The 13345-nt window shown below is 40.3% G+C and overlaps 2 gene segments (V, D, J or C); both read right to left on the reverse strand.

Moving 5' to 3' along the window:
- Window positions 1-5218: 5218 nt before the first annotated feature.
- Window positions 5219-7786, reverse strand: LOC138209829 (immunoglobulin kappa constant-like). The segment is given in 3 exon segments: window positions 5219-5727; window positions 6897-7004; window positions 7783-7786. Coding segments are annotated over 3 exon segments (456 nt in total).
- A 2146-nt stretch (window positions 7787-9932) lies between these two features.
- On the reverse strand, window positions 9933-11672 carry LOC138209920 (immunoglobulin kappa constant-like). The segment is given in 2 exon segments: window positions 9933-10384; window positions 11554-11672. A coding segment is annotated over 1 exon segment (270 nt).
- Between the last annotated feature and the right edge of the window lie 1673 nt (window positions 11673-13345).

Raw genomic sequence — 13345 nt, forward strand, 5'->3', positions numbered from 1 at the left:
ATCACAATTGTAACTTTTGAATTTTGTCCTGATAACCAGCTGGGTGGTCCCTCTCCTTTCCAGACTGGAGGACACAGTGCCCATGATATCCAAAAAGAATTACTAATTTTGATTTGTCTGACCACAGGACAGTTTTCCTCTTCACCTCAGAGAAGGCGGCGGCGAGTCTGGATCATGTTTTTATCTTGTTTCCTCTTTGGAGAGTTTTAACCTGAATTTGATGATGCAGCGATGAACTGTGTTCAGAAACAACAGTTTTCAGAAGTGTTCCTGAGCCCATGCAGTGATTTCCACTACAGAATTGTGTCTGGTTTAAATGCAGTGCTGCCTGAGCGCCCAAAGATCACCACCATCCAATATTAGTTTTCAGCGTTGTTCCTTGTGTCCAGATATTTGTCTGGATTCATGGAATCTTTTAAAAATATTATGAACTGTAGATGATGAGATCATAAGTTCTTGGCAATTTTCCATCGAGGAACAACTGATTGATAAATTTATAAACATCACGAGACTGATAAAAGTCCCTGTTGGAGTCGGTCGGATCATTTCCATAGAGAGCCACTTTGCATCAGCAGCACCATGCTCCAGTGCTCTGGGACACTTTATAGTCCTGAGAGTTTGAACACTGGATGACTGACAGCTGTCCTTCATGACAACAGAAGCCACAGAAATCCTCCTCATCAGAAACATGACTTTGACCTGCGTCCTCATCTGGACTCTCCTCTGCTGCTGCTTCACAGGTAAAGTCCAGAGAATCCAACTCCTCTCCTCTATGAACATCCGTCCCTCTGAAATGAAGCCCACAAAACCGTGACGCTGCTTTATGTTGTTGTCTCTGTATCCTCAGAGTCCAGAGGCCAGGTCACAGTGACTCAGTCTGGAGCAGTGAGCTCTGCTCTGGGAGGCTCCGCCACCATCACATGTACAACCAGTCAGAACGTTTATAATGGGAATTATTTAGCCTGGTACCAACAGAAAGATGGAGGAGTTCCTAAACTTCTCATTTATTATGCTAGCACCAGACAATAAGGGATTTCAGATCGTTTTACAGGCAGTGGATCAAACTCTGACTTCACTCTGACCATCAGAGGAGTCCAGGCTGAAGATGCAGCAGTTTACTACTGTCAGAGTCGTCATCAGATCAACAGTCAGTGGTTGTTCACACAGTGAAAAAGCGTCGTACAAAAACCTCCCTCAGTCAGACTGAACAGAAACTGAACTGATACAGTTCACTGAGTACACACACACACACACACACACACACACACACACACACACACACACACTTCATATAATTTATTTAATATGTCCATGTTCTTTAACCATGAATGAAGAGGTATCAAAGAAGTTCAGTGCTAAAAAAATGTATCTTGAAAGAAATCAAATTACTTTAACTAAAACAAATAGTTCAGTTCAAAACACCATAATTCATGAAATGATTTTGTATTTTCCAACATGAACTGTATGAACTCTAACTGATGATGACTTCCGTGTTTTCTGGCTCTGCTCACGTGTCCAAAACTTTTAGTTATCAGAGCTGCTCGGCCTTCAGCATCCCCTCATGACTCATCACTGATTTACTTTCTGAAATCTCCACATTAAAACAATCAAAACATGTAAAATATTCCAAATAAAAACCTCATTTCCAAAAAAGCTTGGACGTTGATAAAATTTGAGAAAGAGAAGAAGATGGTGAGGTATGAGTCAGTTAAAGAGTAGGAGGAAAGAAAAGAAGCTCAGCATGTAACGAGGTCCTCCAGCAGCCTCGGCCAATAACAGCATAACAAAGGGTTGGTTAAGGTCTACCTGAGCCAGCCCTAACTATAGCCTTTATAAAAAAGGAACGTTTTGAGTCTAATCTTAAAGCTAGAGAGGGTTTCTGCCCCTCCAACACAAACTGGGAGCTGGTTCCACAGGGGAGGAGCCTGAAAACTGAAAACTGAAGCTCCGCCTCCCATTCTACTTCTGGAAACTCAAGGAACCACAAGTAGACCAGCGTACTGAGAGAGGAGTGCTCTGCTAGGATTATATGGTTCTATAAGATCTCTAAGATTTGATGGAGCCTGGTCATGTAGAGCTTTGTAAGTCATCAAGAGAATTTTAAATTATATTCTTGATTTCACAGGAAGCCAGTGAAGAGAAACTAAAACTGTAGAAATATGATCTCTTACTAAATCCCGTCAGTACTCTTGCTGCAGCATTTTGGATCAGCTGCAGGTTTGTAATGAATAATTTGGACATCCTAACAACAAGGAATTACAATAATCTAGTCTAGAAGTAACAAACCCATGAATGAGTTTTTCTGCTTCACGCTGAGGAAGGATTTTCCTGATTTTATGAACATTACGTAGATGAAAGAAGGCAGTTCTGGAGATTTGCTTTATATGGTGTCTAAAGGACAAATCCTCATCAAATATGACTCCCAGGTTCCTCACAGTTTTGCTGGAGGCCAAGACAACGTCATCTAGAGTAACTAAGTGATTACAGAAAGAGTTTCTGAGGTGTTTAGGACCAAGTACAAGAACTTCTATTTTGTCTGAATTTAGAAGCAGGAAGTTTTTGGTCATCCAGGCCTTTATGTCTTTTAGACAGACTTCAAGTTTTACTAACTGATTAGTTTAATCTGGTTTTATAGAAAGATATAGCTGAGTGTCATCTGCATAACAATGGAAGTTGATGCAATGCTTCCAGATGACATCTCCTAATGGAAGCATGTACAAAGTAAAAAGTATTGGGCCTAACACTGAGCCTTGTGGAACTCCATAACTAACTATTGTTTGTCTGGAAGACTCATTGTTGACATGGACAAACTGGAATCTATCTGATAAGTAGGATTTGAATCAGTCTAATGCAGTTCCTTTATTCCTGGTTAGGTCTTCTGGTGTTGGAGACTGGAGGGAAGGACTGAGGCCATCTGGTGGTCAGAGGGTGAACAGCAGGGACCGGAAAGATCCACAAAAAAACAGAAATAACGGCTGAAAGCAGAGAAACAGGCAGAAGGACACATCAGAAATTTTTAACGAGAATTTTTTTCTGCTTCATTAGATTTATTTTCTGAAACATGCAGTTAATTGTGTTGAATTTAATATAATTACCAAATGATGTGCATTTAATTCACAGCTTTGAGAAATCAGAATCTGAAGTTGTTTTTTATGCACAATTAAATAATTGACTCCAGTTTCTAAATAATCAACTTCATTCACGTTCATGTTGCTTTTTTTAAGATTTCTAAATGTGAACTAATGTTTGAAATATATAAATATTGAAAATATTCCCCAAATAAGTTTAAAGTGGTGGCTGAATTTTTTTTTAACCCTTTACAATTTCTAATTTGCTGCATAAATACGACCAAAAACATCATCAGGTTTTCACAAGTCCTTAAAGTAAACAGTGAGAACCCAAATAAACAAATTAGATTGAAGAAATTCAACCACGCTCAAATGTCAAGGTCAAATTAATACTCTGATAAACTGATTGATCCATTTATAAACATCACAAGACTGATAAAAGTCCGTGTTGGAGTCGGTCAGATAATTTCCATAGAGAGCCACTTTGCATCAGCAGCACCATGCTCCAGTGCTCTGGGACACTTTATAGTCCTGAGAGTTTGAACACTGGATGACTGACAGCTGTCCTTCATGACAACAGAAGCCACAGAAATCCTCCTCATCAGAAACATGACTTTGACCTGCGTCCTCATCTGGACTCTCCTCTGCTGCTGCTTCACAGGTAAAGTCCAGAGAATCCAACTCCTCTCCTCTATGAACATCCGTCCCTCTGAAATGAAGCCCACAAAACCGTGACGCTGCTTTATGTTGTTGTCTCTGTATCCTCAGAGTCCAGAGGCCAGGTCACAGTGACTCAGTCTGGAGCAGTGAGCTCTGCTCTGGGAGGCTCCGCCACCATCACATGTACAACCAGTCAGGACGTTCATGTTTGGAGCAACTACCATTTTTTAGCCTGGTACCAACAGAAAGATGGAGGAGTTCCTAAACTTCTCATTTATTATGCTAGCACCAGATATTCAGGGATTTCAGATCGTTTTACAGGCAGTGGATCAAACTCTGACTTCACTCTGACCATCAGAGGAGTCCAGGCTGAAGATGCAGCAGTTTACTACTGTCAGAGTTTTCATTACATCAACAGTCAGTATGTGTTCACACAGTGAAAAAGCGTCGTACAAAAACCTCCCTCAGTCAGACTGAACAGAAACTGAACTGATACAGTTCACTGAGTACACACACACACACACACACACACAAACACACACACACACACACACACACACACACACACACACACACACACACACACACGCACACACACACACACAGACATGGTTCTGTAAAATCACTGTATGCTGATGATATTCTTCTATCAACCAATCAGCACGTTTCCTTTCTTTTTCCTCCTCTCTGATTAATCCAGATCCAAACTCAACCAGGAAATGAAAACCTACTTTAACAGAGCGCTGGTCCACGTTACAGTAAAGATTGTTCTGCTCACACTGAACATCCACAAACAGAGGATCACTCTGCACCGACCCCGGGCCTTCAAAAGCACACACATAATTCCCAGCATCCTCTGCGCTGGCTCGGTGTTGTGGCCAGTCTTCTTTTTGCATTTCTAAACCAAACACTCCCGGCAGTTTACAGGAAGTTTCACATCTTAGAGTCCCACTCTGTCCTTCTTTCACATTTTCACACAGCCAATCAGGTTGTTTAAGAATTCATAGAGGCGGTGTCAGGTTTCAGAGGCAGGTATACCTGAGTATCGTCAGCATAGAAGTGTGACGCAATCTTGGTTGTTTTAAACAGAGATCCAAGAGGTTGCATTTATAAACATATAAAACAGAATTGGACCCAGTAGGTTCTCTTTTATAGGACTTGTGTTCAAATCTGAGGATTTCATGTTCATGCAGAAATATCGAAAATTCCTTCAAACTTTCTAGCACCACTGTATGTGCTGTGATGAGAGGCTATTTTACTTTTCTCATGTTTTACATCTTTTGTGAGATTTTAGATTCATTTAACAATCATTGTGAACTTTTCAATTCTGCCCACATAATTCTTGGTGTTATTACAGAGTTAAATGAGCTCTTAGATTTTTAATATGATCAATAAAAAATATGCTCGACCATTACTTTAATATTTGGAGAGTTTAAGTGGAATAAAACATCTGATGAAAGAAAACTTTACTTGGAAACATTTTTGATTTGAAGACAAAGATCTTTATTTCACTGAAAACATGAACAACTGTCATGATGAAGAGGAAAATGAAACTATTTGAATCTTTATTTAGTCACATCAAAGAAGGAAAGACAGAGTTCCAGATTGAGAGCAGTATCAGAGTGAAACCAGTATGAGAGTCTCAGTGAGGCAGGTCAGGACTGGGAGCACTGGTCTCTCCTCAGTGTCTCTGAGATGGGAGTCTGGGAGCCCCGGGTGGCCTCACAGGTCACAGAGCCCACCTTCCCCCACTGGTCTGCAGGGAGCCTCAGGGTGCTGCTCCAGCTGTAGCGGCCGTCCTTCTCCAGCACAGCGAGGCTCCTGCTCTCCTCCCAGCTGATGCTGCTGCTGCTGCTGCTGCTGCTGCCGTCCACCTTCCAGGCCAGACTCCAGTCTGAGGGGAAGCCCTTGTTGGCCAGGCACATGAGGGTGGCCTTCTCATTCTTCTGCAGCTCCTCCACGGAGGGGGGCAGCACCGTCAGGGTGGGACTGGCATCACCTAGGAGACACCTCTCAGGTTAGAGGACAGGAAATGCACTTGGACACATTCACTGGGAGACAGTTCATTTTGTCCTTTAAGGAGTTTCAGTGAGATGTTTTTTCTACTCCACCAGTCACTCACTCACACATTGTTTCACTTCCCTTTAAGAAGCATCTCATGCAAATCAGCACAGAGAGAATCATCGTACAGTTTACACTTAAATATGTCAAACTACTCTGAAAATAAAAGAAGAAGATGTGGAACAATTTACAATCAAAGTTTTTCTGACCATAATCATTAAAAGTCTGAACGACACGTTAGTTTAAAGGATTTAGAGGAAACAACAACAGGAAAGAAACTCACCAACATAAAATGTTCTATATGTGGATTTTGATCGTTATTTATCTGTTTAAGTAATTTCTAACTAAATTTGAAACCATATTTGACACGATAATAAAATAGATGATTTTGCTAACTTACAAATACGCATCTTTATCTTCACTCTGTCCAGTTTTACTGATAGAATTTGTATTCAACCTAACAACAGGTGTTGTGCTGGAAAATCACAAACTAATCAGAAGAGGAATAAAGTTTTATCTTTTCTACACATCAAGTTCTTTAATCTTCAGTCTGACAGTGAAAATGTCAAAAGTTTAACTGAGTTATCGGCTCCATTATATAAGAAGACAAATACAAATATAAATTCAAACATTGCTGCAACCAAAAATTTTCATTTTCTATCTAACACTAAACAAACAATACTAAAATTAGTTTACTATTTCCTTTTTAGTGTTGAAAAGAGAATAAACTTACTTCCAATATCCAGTCTGGTTCCTCCACCAAAAGTCCACCACAGTGATACAAACTCATTGAACCGCCGTACAAAAACCTCTGACTGTAGAGAGACACGGCTCTCTGACTCTGAAACACTGAACTAAACCTACAAGCCTCCACATGCAGCTTTAACATGAAAACCAGAAATAAATATTCATCATCTGAACAATTCATATTTTCTATATTCTTTCAAATTAGTTTTTAAACTTCCATTTCAAAATCAGACGTTGTCAGAAAATCACAGATGTAAAAAAATACATAGATTTTTCTTCAGACATTCTGAGCAATTAAATAAAAATCTATGTTAGTGACACACTAATTCCTAAAATAAAACAGCTTTAAGTTGTACTTACTTCCAACATCGAGTCTGGTTCCTCCACCAAAAGTCCTCCACAGTGATACAAACTCATTGAACCGCCGTACAAAAACCTCTGACTGTAGAGAGACACGGCTCTCTGACTCTGAAACAAACAAACTCACCAAAACAACTTACTACTTTTAGACATTTGTCAGCTGATATGAAAAATGAAAATAGCAGTGTAACAAAATAATAGAATTTATCATTTTGTTTTTAACCCCAATTCAAAAAACGTTGGGACGCTTTGGGAAATGTAAATAAATAAAGAACAGGATGATTTGCAAATTCCATAAACACACTTTTAATTGAAAATGGACCAAAGGCAACATATCAACATTCAAAGTGAGAAATATGTTCTCATTTTGAATTTGACAGGGTCATATTGTCGACTGTGTTGCATCAGCTCTTCTTTTAACAACACTGTGAACATTTGGGAACTGAGGAGATCAGTTGCTGGAGTTTTGAAAGTGAAATGTTATCCATTTTGATCTGATATAGAATTTGAGCTGATCAACACTTTGGGATCTCCTTTGTCATGTTTTTTTTCCCCTATGCACCAATTGTTTTTCAGTGGGTTACAGGTCTGGGCTGCAGGAAGGCCGGTTTATCACCCGGAGTCTTCTACTAGAGAGCCATGTAGTTGTAATATGTGCAGAATTTGGTTTACCATTGTCTTGTTGAAATAAGCAAGAATTCTCCTGAAAACATGACGTTGTTTGGATGTCAGCATATGTTGCATCAAATCTAGTATTTATCCTTCAGCATTCATGGTGCCTTCCCAGACTAGTGCGTCCCTGCATCATCACAGTTGTGGCTTATGAATTCTGTCCTGTTAACCAGTTGGGTGGTCCCTCTCCTTTCGAGCCTGGAGGACACAGTGCCCATGATTTCCAAAAAGAATCAATGATTTTGATTTGTCTGACCACAAGACAGTTTTCAACTTCACCTCAGAGAAGGCGGCTGCGAGTCTGGATCATGTTTTTATCTTTTCCCTCTTTGGAGAGTTTTTAACCTGAATTTGATGATGCAGCGATGAACTGTGTTCAGAAACAATAGTTTTCAGAAGTGTTCCTGAGCCCATGCAGTGATTTCCACTGCAGAATTGTGTCTGGTTTAAATGCAGTGCTGCCTGAGCGCCCGAAGATCTCCACCATCCAATATTAGTTTTCAGCATTGTCCATTCAATCCAGATATTTGTCTGGATTCATTGAATCTTTTATTAATATTATGAACTGTAGATGATGAGATCATAAATTCTTCAAAATTTTCCATCGAGGAACAACTGATTGATAAATTTATAAACATCACAAGACTGATAAAAGTCCCTGTTGGAGTCGGTCGGATCATTTCCATAGAGAGTCACTTTGCATCAGCAGCACCATGCTCCAGTGCTCTGGGACACTTTATAGTCCTGAGAGTTTGAACACTGGATGACTGACAGCTGTCCTTCATGACAACAGAAGCCACAGAAATCCTCCTCATCAGAAACATGACTTTGACCTGCGTCCTCATCTGGACTCTCCTCTGCTGCTGCTTCACAGGTAAAGTCCAGAGAATCCAACTCCTCTCCTCTATGAACATCCGTCCCTCTGAAATGAAGCCCACAAAACCGTGACGCTGCTTTATGTTGTTGTCTCTGTATCCTCAGAGTCCAGAGGCCAGGTCACAGTGACTCAGTCTGGAGCAGTGAGCTCTGCTCTGGGAGGCTCCGCCACCATCACATGTACAACCAGTCAGGACATAAATGGGAACAATTTAGCCTGGTACCAACAGAAAGATGGAGGAGTTCCTAAACTTCTCATTTATTATACTAGCACCAGACAATCAGGGATTTCAGATCGTTTTACAGGCAGTGGATCAAACTCTGACTTCACTCTGACCATCAGAGGAGTCCAGGCTGAAGATGCAGCAGTTTACTACTGTCAGAGTTATCATTACATCAACAGTCAGTGGTTGTTCACACAGTGAAAAAGCGTCGTACAAAAACCTCCCTCAGTCAGACTGAACAGAAACTGAACTGATACAGTTCACTGAGTACACACACACACACACACACACACACACACACACACACACACACACACACACTGACATGGTTCTGTAAAATCACTGTATGCTGATGATATTCTACTATCAACCAATCAGCACGTTTCCTTTCTTTTTCCTCCTCTCTGATTAATCCAGATCCAAACTCAACCAGGAAATGAAAACCTACTTTAACAGAGCGCTGGTCCTCGTTACAGTAAAGATTGTTCTGCTCACACTGAACATCCACAAACAGAGGATCACTCTGCACCGACCCCGGGCCTTCAAAAGCACACACATAATTCCCAGCATCCTCTGCGCTGGCTCGGTGTTGTGGCCAGTCTTCTTTTTGCATTTCTAAACCAAACATTCCCGGCAGTTTACAGGAAGTTTCACATCTTAGAGTCCCACTCTGTCCTTCTTTCACACTTTCACACAGCCAATCAGGTTGTTTAAGAATTCATAGAGGCGGTGTCAGGTTTCAGAGGCAGGTATACCTGAGTATCGTCAGCATAGAAGTGTGACGCAATCTTGGTTGTTTTAAACAGAGATCCAAGAGGTTGCATTTATAAACATATAAAACAGAATTGGACCGAGTAGGTTCTCTTTTATAGGACTTGTGTTCAAATCTGAGGATTTCATGTTCATGCAGAAATATCGAAAATTCCTTCAAACTTTCTAGCAACACTGTATGTGCTGTGATGAGAGGCTATTTTACTTTTCTCATGTTTTACATCTTTTGTGAGATTTTAGATTCATTTAACAATCATTGTGAACTTTTCAATTCTGCCCACATAATTCTTGGTGTTATTACAGAGTTAAATGAGCTCTTAGATTTTTAATATGATCAATAAAAAATATGCTCGACCATTACTTTAATATTTGGAGAGTTTAAGTGGAATAAAACATCTGATGAAAGAAAACTTTACTTGGAAACATTTTTGATTTGAAGACAAAGATCTTTATTTCACTGAAAACATGAACAACTGTCATGATGAAGAGGAAAATGAAACTATTTGAATCTTTATTTAGTCACGTCAAAGAAGGAAAGACAGAGTTCCAGATTGAGAGCAGTATCAGAGTGAAACCAGTATGAGAGTCTCAGTGAGGCAGGTCAGGACTGGGAGCACTGGTCTCTCCTCAGTGTCTCTGAGATGGGAGTCTGGGAGCCCCGGGTGGCCTCACAGGTCACAGAGCCCACCTTCCCCCACTGGTCTGCAGGGAGCCTCAGGGTGCTGCTCCAGCTGTAGCGGCCGTCCTTCTCCAGCACAGCGAGGCTCCTGCTCTCCTCCCAGCTGATGCTGCTGCTGCTGCTGCTGCTGCTGCCGTCCACCTTCCAGGCCAGACTCCAGTCTGAGGGGAAGCCCTTGTTGGCCAGGCACATGAGGGTGGCCTTCTCATTCTTCTGCAGCTCCTCCACGGAGGGGGGCAGCACCGTCAGGGTGGGACTGGCATCACCTAGGAGACACCTCTCAGGTTAGAGGACAGGAAATGCACTTGGACACCTTCACTGGGAGACAGTTCATTTTGTCCTTTAAGGAGTTTCAGTGAGATGTTTTTTCTGCTCCACCAGTCACTCACTCACACATTGTTTCACTTCCCTTTAAGAAGCATCTCATACAAATCAGCACAGAGAGAATCATCGTACAGTTTACACTGAAATATGTCAAACTACTCTGAAAATAAAAGAAGAAGATGTGGAACAATTTACAATCAAAGTTTTTCTGACCATAATCATTAAAAGTCTGAACGACACGTTAGTTTAAAGGATTTAGAGGAAACAACAACAGGAAAGAAACTCACCAACATAAAATGTTCTATATGTGGATTTTGATCGTTATTTATCTGTTTAAGTAATTTCTAACTAAATTTGAAACCATATTTGACACGATAATAAAATAGATGATTTTGCTAACTTACAAATACGCATCTTTATCTTCACTCTGTCCAGTTTTACTGATAGAACTTGTATTCAACCTAACAACAGGTGTTGTGCTGGAAAATCACAAACTAATCAGAAGAGAAATAAAGTTTTATTTTTTCTACACATCAAGTTCTTTAATCTTCAGTCTGACAGTGAAAATGTCAAAAGTTTAACTGAGTTATCGGCTCCATTATATAAGAAGACAAATACAAATATAAATTCAAACATTGCTGCAACCAAAAATTTTCATTTTCTATCTAACACTAAACAAACAATACTAAAATTAGTTTACTATTTCCTTTTTAGTGTTGAAAAGAGAATAAACTTACTTCCAATATCCAGTCTGGTTCCTCCACCAAAAGTCCACCACAGTGATACAAACTCATTGAACCGCCGTACAAAAACCTCTGACTGTAGAGAGACACGGCTCTCTGACTCTGAAACACTGAACTAAACCTACAAGCCTCCACATGCAGCTTTAACATGAAAACCAGAAATAAATATTCATCATCTGAACAATTCATATTTTCTATATTCTTTCAAATTAGTTTTTAAACTTCCATTTCAAAATCAGACGTTGTCAGAAAATCACAGATGTAAAAAAATACATAGATTTTTCTTCAGACATTCTGAGCAATTAAATAAAAATCTATGTTAGTGACACACTAATTCCTAAAATAAAACAGCTTTAAGTTGTACTTACTTCCAACATCGAGTCTGGTTCCTCCACCAAAAGTCCTCCACAGTGATACAAACTCATTGAACCGCCGTACAAAAACCTCTGACTGTAGAGAGACACGGCTCTCTGACTCTGAAACAAACAAACTCACCAAAACAACTTACTACTTTTATAAATTTGTCAGCTGATATGAAAAATGAAAATAGCAGTGTAACAAAATAATAGAATTTATCATTTTGTTTTTAACCCCAATTCAAAAAACGTTGGGACGCTTTGGGAAATGTAAATAAATAAAGAACAGGATGATTTGCAAATTCCATAAACACACTTTTAATTGAAAATGGACCAAAGGCAACATATCAACATTCAAAGTGAGAAATATGTTCTCATTTTGAATTTGACAGGGTCATATTGTCGACTGTGTTGCATCAGCTCTTCTTTTAACAACACTGTGAACATTTGGGAACTGAGGAGATCAGTTGCTGGAGTTTTGAAAGTGAAATGTTATCCATTTTGATCTGATATAGAATTTGAGCTGATCAACACTTTGGGATCTCCTTTGTCATGTTTTTTTTCCCCTATGCACCAATTGTTTTTCAGTGGGTTACAGGTCTGGGCTGCAGGAAGGCCGGTTTATCACCCGGAGTCTTCTACTAGAGAGCCATGTAGTTGTAATATGTGCAGAATTTGGTTTACCATTGTCTTGTTGAAATAAGCAAGAATTCTCCTGAAAACATGACGTTGTTTGGATGTCAGCATATGTTGCATCAAATCTAGTATTTATCCTTCAGCATTCATGGTGCCTTCCCAGACTAGTCCGTCCCTGCATCATCACAGTTGTGGCTTATGAATTCTGTCCTGTTAACCAGTTGGGTGGTCCCTCTCCTTTCGAGCCTGGAGGACACAGTGCCCATGATTTCCAAAAAGAATCAATGATTTTGATTTGTCTGACCACAAGACAGTTTTCAACTTCACCTCAGAGAAGGCGGCTGCGAGTCTGGATCATGTTTTTATCTTTTCCCTCTTTGGAGAGTTTTTAACCTGAATTTGATGATGCAGCGATGAACTGTGTTCAGAAACAATAGTTTTCAGAAGTGTTCCTGAGCCCATGCAGTGATTTCCACTGCAGAATTGTGTCTGGTTTAAATGCAGTGCTGCCTGAGCGCCCGAAGATCTCCACCATCCAATATTAGTTTTCAGCATTGTCCATTCAATCCAGATATTTGTCTGGATTCATTGAATCTTTTATTAATATTATGAACTGTAGATGATGAGATCATAAATTCTTCGCAATTTTCCATCGAGGAACAACTGATTGATAAATTTATAAACATCACAAGACTGATAAAAGTCCCTGTTGGAGTCGGTCGGATCATTTCCATAGAGAGCTACTTTGCATCAGCAGCACCATGCTCCAGTGCTCTGGGACACTTTATAGTCCTGAGAGTTTGAACACTGGATGACTGACAGCTGTCCTTCATGACAACAGAAGCCACAGAAATCCTCCTCATCAGAAACATGACTTTGACCTGCGTCCTCATCTGGACTCTCCTCTGCTGCTGCTTCACAGGTAAAGTCCAGAGAATCCAACTCCTCTCCTCTATGAACATCCGTCCCTCTGAAATGAAGCCCACAAAACCGTGACGCTGCTTTATGTTGTTGTCTCTGTATCCTCAGAGTCCAGAGGCCAGGTCACAGTGACTCAGTCTGGAGCAGTGAGCTCTGCTCTGGGAGGCTCCGCCACCATCACATGTACAACCAGTCAGGACGTATTTAGTTCTAATCTTTTAGCCTGGTACCAACAGAAAGATGGAGG

This window comes from Embiotoca jacksoni, unplaced genomic scaffold (genome assembly GCF_022577435.1).
Source record: "Embiotoca jacksoni isolate LCO1_2020_lvr unplaced genomic scaffold, fEmbJac1.0.p SCAF_41, whole genome shotgun sequence".
NCBI classification, from domain to species: domain Eukaryota; kingdom Metazoa; phylum Chordata; class Actinopteri; family Embiotocidae; genus Embiotoca; species Embiotoca jacksoni.